This window comes from Corvus brachyrhynchos, unplaced genomic scaffold (assembly GCF_000691975.1).
Source record: "Corvus brachyrhynchos isolate BGI_N302 unplaced genomic scaffold, ASM69197v1 scaffold167, whole genome shotgun sequence".
Taxonomy (NCBI): Eukaryota; Metazoa; Chordata; class Aves; order Passeriformes; family Corvidae; genus Corvus; species Corvus brachyrhynchos.
Genome location: NW_008239547.1, coordinates 4,413,461 through 4,426,120, shown reverse-complemented (window position 1 = coordinate 4,426,120; position 12,660 = coordinate 4,413,461). Strand labels below are relative to the sequence as shown.

The following is a 12,660-nucleotide window of genomic DNA, read 5'->3' as shown; positions in this document are numbered from 1 at the left end:
CAGCTTTGGGGAGAGTGATGAAGCAAGAAGGGCATAAAAGAACCCCTGCCTGAACCTGAAATACAGGTTTAAAGTGAAGCTGAAGGCAAAATAAGAAACAAGTGTGGGTGGGGATCAGTCCTGGGTAGAGAAAACAAAGGAGAGTTGACTAAAGACATTTGAAATCAGGTGGTAGACACAAGAGCAAACCCACTTTTCCAACACAAAACAGTGGCACTATCCTTGGAGAGCTGTGGTGGTGCAATGCTTTAAGAAACTGCACACCTTACTATCTAATTCCATTCTCTTTATTTTGTCTTGGCACTATCTACACGAATGGAAAACAATTGCAAAAAATAGATACATGCACGTCGGTTTTACTGGCTGCCAAAACATGGCCAGATTGGAAACAATGGTTCCAACACATTTATCTTCTTTCAGACTGTGGTTTCATGGAAGGGTGGTTGTTTCTTCAGCTTTTCATTAGCATATCATTTGTATGCTAGCCAAGAGAATTCCCAAAGGCTTTTTCTCATACTGCTCCTGTCAGCCTTTTTTACAGAAGAGTGCCCAACTGAAGGCTACTTCCAAAATGCATCTGTAAAACTTATTTGAATACTCTTCATTCATAAAACAGATGGAAAAGTGAGGAGTAAGGAGGAGAAAAATGTACAGAAAGAAAGCAGACCTGTACAAAAATCATCACTATGAAAAACAGAGATTGCTTGATTCTCCATTCCCCATAATAGAAACATTAAAAGTAATGTTCTTTGGACTGTGTGTTACATTCAATTCCTAAAACAGAATATTAGCTACTGCGTTTCTGTGCTTAAAGTCATTTTCCCACTGCTTTTTGTTGACTGTTTGCATTATTTAACTTTAAAGAGTCCAAGAGGCTTTTGATTGTTTCACTTCCTATTCCTTTCATCCTATTCTTCATCCTGCTGGAATTACTTTTTCCAAATGGTATCAGTAGTGCTGCCAGTCCCCAAGGTTCTTTATTGATCATTTGCTGAGTTTTATCTTCCTTCTGTAAAATCCAGGCACTTTCTCTGGCCATAGCTATAAATTTCTCCAGCTGTGGCTGATTAACATTCTTGCTGATATTAAGGTCTTGTTCAAAGGGATTCCAGATATAAAGCGGAGAGGACTCAGGCTTATTTACTTCCTTTCCCTGCAGAGAGTATAAAGAAAAAGCCGAAGTTGCATATGTGCATTATAGGCAGAGCAAATAACAAATCACTTGAGTTATTACATTAGCATTAAAAGTGTTTTGACCTACTAGAGAACATTTTGCAAAACACCCAGTCATTATTAATCAAGTTAATTTTCCTGTCAACCAGACTGTATGATTCGTGTTCTCTGAATCCTCTCAGTGGTGGTTTTCTTTGCCACATTTAACTTAGATTTCCTTCAAGGTAAACAACACACAACTACAGTTTAACCTTTTTGGCCATTCTCCCATTTGCTTTCCAACAAACCTCAGACCTCACTCACTGCAACCTCCTACTCCTAATCTCCACTTGTGTATGCCGCATCAGTGTGTCATATCAACCTGCACAGTCCAGTTTGATAAAATATTGCAAGCCCTTAAACTGTTCAAACTATTCCTCCCACAGTGCTCAGAGAGCTCACAGTGCTGGTGTAACTGAAAAAGATTGCTGCCTTGGCTGAAATTCCTCCCAGTTTGGTCTGTCTTTTAAGCACAGAGCTATTCAGGTCATAGTCCACTGTTAGGCACCTGGTACAGTACAACACAAATAGCTGACAACTGTGTAGTTTGCTATTTAAATGCACTTCCATCTCAGTGCTGATCAGTGTTTCTTAGCTGACCTGTTCTGTATAGCAGAACCTCTTCAGGCCTTTCCATCACAAGCTCTAGCAGGAATCCACCAGCGATTGCTGGTCCAGGAAGTGTCTATGTACACGTTACATACTCCTGCCCCAGGGCCAAGAGGACTGTCAGAAAAACAGCAGCAGCACAGATACCTCCCCTGACTAGCTCAGGCTCCAAATGTGTCTTTGCTTGCCTTTTTGAGGTTTAATAGCAAACAGAAGTTCTCCACCTAAATAAATCAGTTTCTAGGATCAACCTACAAAAAGAGCTCTTATGCCAGCGATCCATAATGCCCAAAGAGCAAACAGAACACAACAGAGTGCCCACACAGCAACAGGGCACTGAAACCCCTATTCTGGAAGCAGTCCAGCAGGAACAGGTGTGAGTTATGGTAGTTACATTTTCATGTATTTCTATTGTACTGGCATGCACACACAGATCAACAGGATGACTTAAACATATAAAGCAAAGCAAAGTGATAGCACAGCACTATCTTGCTATGGCATACTTACTGAGCTGCAGTACAGTTACTGTAGGCTGATACAACCTGCAGTAGAAAACCGCAGTGCCAAAAGCATACCCAGAACTCAGCTGTAAGTTTTATTGTAGGCTCCGGTTGGGTCTGGACTCCCAACTTTAAATGCAAAGCCTGTCAGCACACAGGGTTTGTCGCAGACTTTTGCTATGACAGACATCATAACATTGTAATAGCTTTCATCACACAGAAGCAAAATAGCTTTGATTTTTTAAAACTGCCACTTTTATTACAGGGCTTTCCAGTAAAATTACACTGGCTTTGCATCACTTCCTGGTTTCCACCATATCCAAGTAATGACACTGTAAATGTTCTTAATGGTATTGTAAGTTATTGGGCTCTGAGAGGTAAACACTCCTTCACAGAAAGGACTCAGTGTGACAGAAATTGGTGCTTAGCATATGTAGTTTGTCAAATGGCAGACAGAGAGATTCAATTGATAATGATGAGCAATTAAAATCCATTTACCTTTCGAAGATTTATGGAATTCTTCCTGAAATCAAAGTTTCCAAAATATTCAAAAAACTCACCCAACAATACATCTAAGGGAAAGAAAAACAAAAGCCATCAGTAACATTAAGGAAAAGTTTATTTTCAGTACCCTCATAAAAAAAAGAAAACTCATGAAAGATCTACCTACCAAGCGTCTCTGTATTTTTTGTAGGTTTAATCTTCCTTAAATCACTAACAAATGAGCAATCATATCCTCCAATTATATGCTTGTCTTTTTCATCTGAAAGAAAAATTGTGGGCATATTTTGAAGTAATAAACAGTAAAATGCCATTGTACCTAATAAAATTCAGATAACAAACTGAAATCAATGCTACCCATATTACATAAATCAAATACAAGTGAACTTTCAGGTTAAGATTCATTTAAGTGGTAAAAGATTTAAAAGAAAAAAGTCTATAGATGGACAAAGGAAAAGCATCATGACCAAATGGCACATTTTCAAAATCCTACAGGAATAGGATAAATGGTCGTAATCCTACAGGAATACGAGTAAGATCTTCGTATCTCTGAAAATACTTCTAATAAGTAACAAACAGGGTACCTCTGTATAGAGGGCTGTATTATACACTAAACAGCACAACTCTTCTACATGAAGGTTTCCAAAAAATGAGACTCAGAGTGTTCACTGTTCAGTGTTTCTGAAAAACTTCAGAGGATTAGGAATACTCTTGTAAAATATCAGAACGTGTTTTTTGCATAAAAATTTCTACAGGATTCCGATGGAAATGTTTAAAATTATTTTAAAGCAACTGAACACAGGCCTTTTTCTCCACTGAAAGCACTCAAAGCTTCCAAGGAAGCACGTCAATAAGCAGAAGACATCAGTGAAGAATCAAGAACTTGAGATGTCATTCTCTATGCTTTCATACAATTCACTGAAGATAACACACCCAGAATGCTGTGTATGAAACTGCCAGAACAGCTTGTTTGTGAAGATATAAGAATTATTTGCAAATGGCCTGAACAGTCTCAAGGATATTATAAACTGGGAGAAGAAAATACAGCCTTTCTTTTAAGCATTTGGTATCTATAAAACAATACACATCCTATCAGTCTGCACAAAATCCTTAACTCCAGAAACGTTCAAGACCCTGCAGGTCTTCTAAAAAACAAACAAACAAAAAAATTCAGCACAGGACCATTGAATAAGTCAATTACTTTTAATTATCTAAGGCACAGAATAAGTCTAACCCCTTTAAATTGAATTAGTACTGTATTGAAAAGGGGTTTATTTTGCCTTTAAAGATGCATTATTTTCACTAAAAAATACATCTAAAACTTGTGTATTCCCTCGAACTTAACGCACACATAATAATCATTAGTATTTGAGAGCATAAAGAAACTGCTTGCATTTATTTACCACTTTAGAGAAAACAAATATGCAATAAACAATAAACTGCAATAAACACAGAAACGGCTGTGCTTACCTGCCAGTTCTTTAAGTTGGTCTAGTGTTGGAATGATAGGTGGAGATCTCTTTTGCAGAAAAAACATGACCATCATGGTCAGGGAGAAGTTTGTAATCCAGGTACCAGGAGCACTGTTTGTAAGTCCATGAACACGGGCCCAACATCGTACAGTGAACACTAATGCTCGTACACGGGAATCAAGACAGCCATAGATATACAAGAGTTCTGAACTTCTTATTGCAATGCTGAAGAAGAAATGAGAAGACATGTAAATGATGAGAGAATTATGAAGTATCAGATGCAGTGTTCATTGCTTATTATAAGAGAAGAGGACCTCCATAAAAAAAAAAAAAAAAAAACTTTGACACATTTTAAAAAATAGAAGAGAATCATAGAATAGTAGAATGGTTTGTGTTGGAATGCTTGGAGTTGTCCAGGATTAAATACCTGGTAGTTTTCCATAGCAAGAAAGATACAGTTTTGGGTAAATAATAATACTGCATTTGCACTATTTCCTGTTTCCTTGTTCCACATCACAGTGGGAGGAAAAAAACCTCAAAATAAAAAAACACCATCAAGTACTGTGGAGTCAAACTATGCAGAACCGAGGCGAAAAAACATAATTTAGCCACAATTGCCTTTGAGGTACATTAGATAATATCTCTATCCTAGTATAAAATAAAATATAGCTAGAACTTCTTTTACAGCTTTTATATAAAAAGTAATAAAATGCTGCACTGAAAAATAACCTAAGTGCAGAGACACAATGAAATCTGCAAAACAAGTCAGTTTGGTAATTTTCAAATGATTACTGCTTAGTCAAGCCAAGAAAACAACTAATCTCGAAGGATAAAGGTTTTCAGATGGATCAGTTTTTGATCTCCTTCATCACACTGTTATACAACCATTCATATATTGTACAAATGGGAGGGCAAGAAAAAGCAGGAAAAAAAAGAAAATACGGTATGAGAGTAAAACTTTGGTTCAATTTTAGCCTGAAGTGCTAAAAATTGTTCTAAAAATTCAGCATAGCCTTTTGGAGACATTTACTAGGTCAAAATTTTGTAACATCTGGGCTTCTAAAATTTCAGCTGTGAGGTGCTTTATGGTGTCCAGAGAGGTTTGTTTCTAGTAAAAATGATAACAAGACAAGAAATGCAGTCCTTACCAGCCAAACCATCAGCAGTGAATTACAAGGAACCTTGTACAGAACTACATGCTGACTTTCACTGTGGCTGCATACAGAGAAGTAATTTCATTGCAAGAAACTTGTTCAATACTGCCTTAACAACTCCTGCATATTCTGAAACAGAACTTTGGGTAATTCAGAAAACTTAGTATATCTCATCTGATCGTATCTAATGTAGACAAATCACAAAACTGCACTGAAACTGGTATCACAGAACCACAAAATATTCTGAATTGGAAGGGGCCCACAAGGATCATGAAAGTCCAATTCCTGCCAGGGCAGCCCCAAGAGTCACACCCTGTGCCTGAGAGCATCATCCAAAAGCTTCTTGAACTCTGTCAGGCTGGTGCTGTGATTGCTTCCCTGGAGAGCTTGTTACAGGGCTCGACCACCCTGTGGGTGATGAACCTTTTCCTAATATCCAACCTAAACCTCCCCTGACACAACTTCAGCCCATTCCCTTGGCTCCTGTCACTGGTATCCTGAAGAATAATCACACATATGTTTATATTCCCAAACAACAATGAAAAGGGTGAGTAACTCATTTTCGGCTGCATACACTTATGCCAGGGTTGTTTACCGGAGTGAGGGGGGTATTTCTAACTAAAACACGCGATAGCACCAGCACAAGGGACAGCACAGCCGCTTCCGTGCTCGGCGGTCACCGAGGAGCCCTGAGGGGCATTTCTGGGCAGCCGGCGCCCCCTAGCGGCCACTGCTGCGAGCGGCCCCGCACGGCGGGAGCACCGCAGGCTCCCGCCCCTTCCCGACGCCGGGAATTCACTAGGCATCCAAGGGATCTTCCCAGCAAACAGGTGTATGCCGGCCCTTAAGAAGAAGGAAAGGACACCAAAATAACTAGAAGCCAAAGCACTAAAAATTAACATTCTGGAACTGCTTAATCTGAAAAGCAATCAAGAAAGGCTGTGCATATGCCAAAGGGAAGTAAAGACTAATGAACACTGCCTGCCCTCTTTCCAGTTATATAATCCAACCTTATTCCATAGACTGGTTTTTGAGTCTTCAGCTTCAGCTAGCAACTATTTCTGATGCTGAAGAAAGATAACGTAAGGACATCAAATTCTAAGCCCTAGAAGTCAAAAAAATAGCCTTTTTACTTTCAGAGCCAACATTCACATTTGTTAAGAACATGGAAAGGAAAAGACTAAATGCTTGGTATTACTGGTTTTCAGAACATTTTAAGTAGATCAGAATTCTCTGCAAACTTTTTAAAGCCAGGTCTCACCTGTTGCTCACTGACAGATCACACTGGAATCCTGTCGGCTGATGGGAAAATTTCACCAGAGGGCAGCGGGCATTGAGTATCTTCTGTACATTCACACAACCAGGACCAAAATTATCAAGGCAGTCACCAATGACAGAAAGAATCCTCTGAGTTGCTAATCTTTCTGATGGTAATCTTTTCATCTGATACTCCATTTCAAAGGGACCTTTTTTCTAACACAGAATTTCAAAAGCAAGCTGTTAGCTCTCAAGCAAAAGAGACATCTAAAAATACTTCTGAAATACCACAGCAACTTGCAAAGGAGTTTGTACAACTAGAACCGAAAGACAAGAATTATTCAAAGCAGTCCACCAAACTTAAAATTCGTAAAAACATATTGCTCTCTCTTTCAGATTCTTTTTTGGTGACTCAATTTTTCCAGGTTAACAGTGATCAACTTACTATAAAGCTACATGTTGAAACAGAAGTACAATAGTACTACATATCACTACTGGCTAAAAAAGTAATTCTGGAATTACCAGGAGAGCATAAATGCTCTGACTGCAAAAGAGGAGCATACAATTACAGAGGGACAATACAACCAAACTACCACTAATTTCAAACTATTAGTAATTCCATTTCAAATCCTCAAAAAACAATGCATTATTAGTAAATCAAGCAGCAGTGTAAAGAAAAATGTCTTTTTCATTTAAAAAAGTAAAAAAAAATTAGCATGCAAATTACTTAATCCTTCAAAATTAAGATTTTCTGTAAGACTTTAAAATAATCAATTCATGTCATATATAGTTTCCCTGAAAGACAAAAACATTGTGAAGATATATTCTAACATCACAAATCAACTTCTCTGTAGGTCTTCATATTTTGATTTGTTATATTTGTAGTTTTTACCTCAGTAACATACCTGTGAAATCTCTGTTTTCTTTATAGTCTGTGTTTTTAAGACATCAGCTAATTTTGCTTGCTAATCCAATACTTGACACTGACTTATCCTCCCCCTTGGAACATGTCATGTGTGAATGCATACTACATAAGCAAAATCACAGTGATCTAACTAGTAACTGAGACACAGAGTACGTTACTTTTGTTGTCCACAAATTAGTGATCTCACGGACAGGTGAAACAATTCCAAACTTACGGACCTTGCAACATTTCCCATAAAGTCACTTCAGGTGCTGAACTTCTGAGTCTCCCTGGCAATCACCGAGGTGACTGCTCCTGCTGCCCTCCTGCCAATGGCTCTCCAGTCAGCACCACGTGGTGGAACATGCCAGGACAGCGGTCCCTAATCCCATCTGGCTGTGTAGCTGCATGCTGCAATAGGGCTGGCTCTAAGTGAAAGGAGCCTGTGACTATCAACATCGAGGTAGTTAACAGGAAAGATAAAGATGGGGACTCAGCTGACCTGTGGTGGGCTGGTGTTGATATTTATATTTGTGACAAAAACCACAATGAGCCTTTCCAGACAGTACCTAACTATCTTTCAAAAAGTGAATGAAGACTTTTTTATAGCGATAAAGTAGATATTCTTAGTAATTAATAGAACCTTCATATATAGCTTTGGTCCTAGCTAGGGGGTATGAAGTACTGATACACTTGCCCAAACCCTGTGGTTCTTCTGTTCTCGCCACGTCGCCCAAAACAGCAAGTACAGGTAAACTATTACTTTTGGGAAAACTGATACAGTAACCAAGAAGCATAACTTCTTGGTTTTAACAAAAACTACTACTCTAAAAATATCACAGAGCCCTGTTTTGAGTCACTCACTAATCTCCCAAACTGCCATGGGTTAAAAATGCCCTATCTGTGGTCTAGCACTGTACTGATAAACCATTCTTGGTAAAGAATGTTCCCACTTTTGCTTCTTTTTAAAATATACAATTAGTAAATTTTAAATTAGTAAATTAGTAAATTTATTAGTTTGCCATAAGGCTCAAGAATAGTAATTTCATGTAAATAGGTGCTGAAATGCCTGATCCTCCTCCATTGTTGGCACCTTCTGAAAGGCTACACAAGTGAAGAAATCAGAAGATACCTTCTCCGCTGCTGCTAAATCACCTTGTAACTAAGGCTACCTCCCCTTTTTCTCCCCCATAGTAATAAGTCTCTCAACCATCCACAGGTAATCACAGCTGCTAGCAAACTCATTCATCATCAAATACTCTACATTTCACAACAGAACTTCTATCTCCACAAAGGATACATATTAAAGAAAACAACTAGTTAACAAACATGATTTGAAAATAGACATTTTATACTTGAAAGGTATTCCTTCAAAATTTAAGAGGCAACTTTACTGTTTAAATGTAAAGTGCTCCTAGATTTTAACACTTCATACACATGATGATCCTTCTCTTCAGCTGACATATTTGCTTTCATTGTGTTTTATCACTGCAGTAATACTAAAAACTATATATTTGAAGGATTATTTCTTTAAAATAACTTACATGGCAATATACAAATCGTACAGAAAAGCTGAGAGAATTTTCCATCTTCAAAAGCTTGCCCATTGTCTTTTAAGGAAAACAGAGCTCGTTTTTCCCAAACTGTCTGTCACCACACAAATAATAAGAGAAGTTTTCACAACATGAGAATCACTTACTTGATTATTCATTCAGAATCTGTGAAGAATCCCAACTTCTCCATTGGGCATTTCTGACCCAATTCACCCTTTTTCTTATCCTGATTCTCATTATCTCTCTCTCCTACTTCATTCTCCAATCTCCAATACTTACACCATTCACAGTCAAAAACCAGCAGCAAGACCTAAGATCCTTCCAAAAATGCCTGGTCTAGTCTTTTCCTATTCTCTATGCCTACATGCACAAGGCCCAAGACAGAACATACTCTAAATAACCATTACAATTTGAAGGTGCTCAAATACTAAGTGACTAAACTAAACATGTGAACTCAGATACATAGCGCAAGTTTCCAAATCACACTATGGGTAAAGATAGATTCAGATGAAATTTAGTATGTGCACTGAAAAAGGCAACACTGCTGACTGCGTATTGCTTACCGGAGGTCTTGTAACCCTGGGCTTCTCAAGGTACTGGTGTAAATTCTGTGCTTTGGTCAACAAATTCAAGACTCTATGCATGCTTAGTAATCTCTGCTTGTCTTGATGCTTACTGTTGTATTATCAATGAGGCATTTGAATAACTATGAGGTACCTTATGTAAAGTCTGACAACTGAAAGCATCTGCATTATTGATTTGGCTCAGCTCCTGTTTGCTCCTGGGCCCTGGTCCCCAAAACATCTACAGTTCACATATAAAAGCTCACACTCAAGCTCCTTTCAAGAAGTAAGCCAACTAGTTCCCCTCACAATGAAAATCAGGTGCTGTTAACACAGAAATTTTCTCTGGACTGTGTGGCACCTGTAAGTATTCACCATTACTATCCCACATCCTGAGCTTTCACACCTCCACACACTCAATGTGTGTGTATACATACAGATACACCCCAGTACATAAACCACTAACTTTCCCGGAGCATAAAGTCATCTCTTCAAGGTAAGGAAAAGAACCTGACAACCCTCCCAAAGCGCAGATGTGCACACATGCACAACTTACTTTGCTTTAGGACATGGAGGAGCCTAAAAAACAAAGTCAAGCTTCAACAGAGCATGGCTGAAGCACAGAAGCTACAGAGAAGAAAACACAACAGTAGAATTGGAAGGTCTGACTCTGCTGAAACAATTTGGAGGATGAGGGTTTTCTTCATAGTGAAATTCACCCTAATAGTACAAAATTTACTTAAACACCAAATCATTTTCTTCCTATTGCAAAAAAGATCTCTTCCGTGTCACATTCAGCTTTTGAAAGTCTTCAAATCCAAACATTCAAATAAACTTGTTCACACTCTATAGTATGAACCCATGTAAAATCTAAATAAAATCAAACTGATTCCTGTGTGTGAAACAGCAAATGAACTGCTCTGTTGAAGAAATCCAACAAACTGAAGATGCACAGCACAATCTTACCATTTTTGTAGCATGCTTTCCTGTATCATGGAAGTCCAAAAACATGTCCACATCAGATCCCAGTTTGCCAAATGTGTTGACTGAAGAGCCAAATGGCTTTACTGTGCTGTCTGGGAAATATGCACGTGCAAAATCCCGAACCAAAGAACAGGCCAGAAATCGGAGCTTGATGTTTTCTTCTGTAAGCTGATACTCATTCAGTAGAACATACATCTGACTGCTTATCTAGTTCAGAAAATAAGCACTGTAAAAATACAATGACCCATGTTCTATCTATTAACATATATTTTCATCTATTTAATATCAATGCAATTAGGTTATTTTATAAATTTCAAAAAGTTTCTTTCATACAGAGAAATTATTTTCACAATTAAAATTAATAATTTCATTTATATATTTCAATATAGGAGAACCATTCCCACAAAATTCTAATACATTACTTTTAAAAATAAAAATAAATTCCTTTATAAGTTTCACATGACCCCTTGCAAATCTGAAATGAACATGGTTCATTTTTAATTAAGATACATCTACAAACCTCTACTTACACTGTCTGCAAGACAAAGCTTTTGAATAAGGTCTTTCACTGGAATGTGACACTGAGGAGAGAGGTGAAGTGGTGTCTCTTCCATGCGTTGACTCACTGGGTTTTTCAATGTGAAAGTAAAAAGTCTTGATTTAAATGGGACAACATGATGCTCTGAAACATCTGGGATTCCAACAGCATCCTGTAACGAGGCTATACTGCTCTTTTCTGAAAACTCTATTAAAGCACTGATGCCCTAAGATATTAAGAATGGAAATACAGGGTTAGATAAATGCATATAACGCATATAGGTTAAAAGTATTTAAGATGTACTATTCTTAGCAGTAAGCACTAAATGTAAAAGTTCTGAAATATATTAATCTTCACAATTTAAATACTCAAGAAACACATAAAAAAGGAGCTATCTGTTAGAAAAATGAACGGTGCTACGTAAAATTTCAAAGATTTAGTGCAAAACAGGTTGCTGGCTATTCCTCAGAGGTGTTGCTTAGCTGATTTACAAATAAAAATCAACTGCTCAACAACTTGTGAACATTACCACAGATAAAAACTGATCCAATACGCTAATTGTATAGAATTGTATATAATTTGCTTAACTTATGTATGAAGCCTTAACCAAATTTTCATTCTAGTATTTCTTTTTATCTAAGTCTAGATTTTAGCTTACTTTGTAATTACTTACACGATTTTCAAAAAAGAAATGACTCTTAACATTTCCATGACTGGATAAGTACTGCAATAATTTTTTTTCATTAAGTTTTGATGGGCACTTAATTAAAACAGTCCGTTCAGCTTGATCCAGCCGTTCTGTTTGCACTTCAGCAAATGTCTTCTTTCTGGTACTGACTTCAGCATCTGTGAGAAGAAACAAGCATCAAAGCTTTTCTACATAAACAGAAAGATATATAGCTGGTTTTAGTACACTTCCTCTGGATCTTTGTCCCAACTGAACAAAGGTTTGTCCTGGCTCTCCAAGATCATGACAGCAAAAATGAAAAGAATGAAGAACAAATGAAAGACAATGAAAATTGAATGAAAGAAAGAAATATAAGTGTACTTCTCTCACAAATGCATACATTTGTAATAACAAGGAGTAGGAAAGGTAGGAAGAAAACAATACTGACTTCCCTTGATGCACAGGAAGCTTCATAACACAAGGAATCTTTGTTCTTTAATTTGCTGTTCACCATCAAAGAACAGCACACACAAGAGTCTGGAAATGCCAGCTAGGCTGTGAGGCAGATCTAGACCTTTGGCAAGCTTCACTGAAATGATAATCTCTCTTCACCACCACAAAACCAGCACTTCAGAACAATTCAACACTTGCTATTTTTACAACTCAGCACTTTCCTTTACAGTAAACTCCTACTCAAAATTTTCACTTAATAATACACTTTCATCTACTCCAGTACAATAAACCCA

General features: G+C 37.6%; 1 protein-coding gene across 1 annotated transcript; it reads right to left on the bottom strand.

The window, feature by feature from the left end:
* Positions 1–271: 271 nt before the first annotated feature.
* Positions 272–12,107, bottom strand: MTPAP (mitochondrial poly(A) polymerase). Its single transcript, XM_017741553.1, has 8 exons — positions 11,921–12,107; positions 11,240–11,473; positions 10,692–10,916; positions 6,710–6,921; positions 4,293–4,519; positions 2,992–3,084; positions 2,820–2,893; positions 272–1,153 (listed from the first exon to the last, which is right to left on the bottom strand). Exons 2-8 carry the CDS (start codon positions 11,321–11,323, stop codon positions 815–817), a joined length of 1,254 nt encoding a protein of 417 aa, XP_017597042.1. The 5' UTR covers positions 11,324–11,473; positions 11,921–12,107; the 3' UTR covers positions 272–814.
* Positions 12,108–12,660: the final 553 nt, after the last annotated feature.

What these genes read in the sequence shown, in the direction of transcription:
- MTPAP (XM_017741553.1), bottom strand. Translation starts at nt 11,323, where the DNA reads ATGGAAGAGACACCACTTCACCTCTCTCCTCAGTGTCACATTCCAGTG. An exon ending in GAAAGCATGCTACAAAAATG is followed by an intron (nt 6,922 to 10,691) that starts GTAAGATTGTGC and finishes ATTCTGTGTTAG; the next exon opens with AAAAAAGGTCCCTTTGAAAT. An exon ending in GATCTGTCAGTGAGCAACAG is followed by an intron (nt 4,520 to 6,709) that starts GTGAGACCTGGC and finishes TTTCTTCTTCAG; the next exon opens with CATTGCAATAAGAAGTTCAG.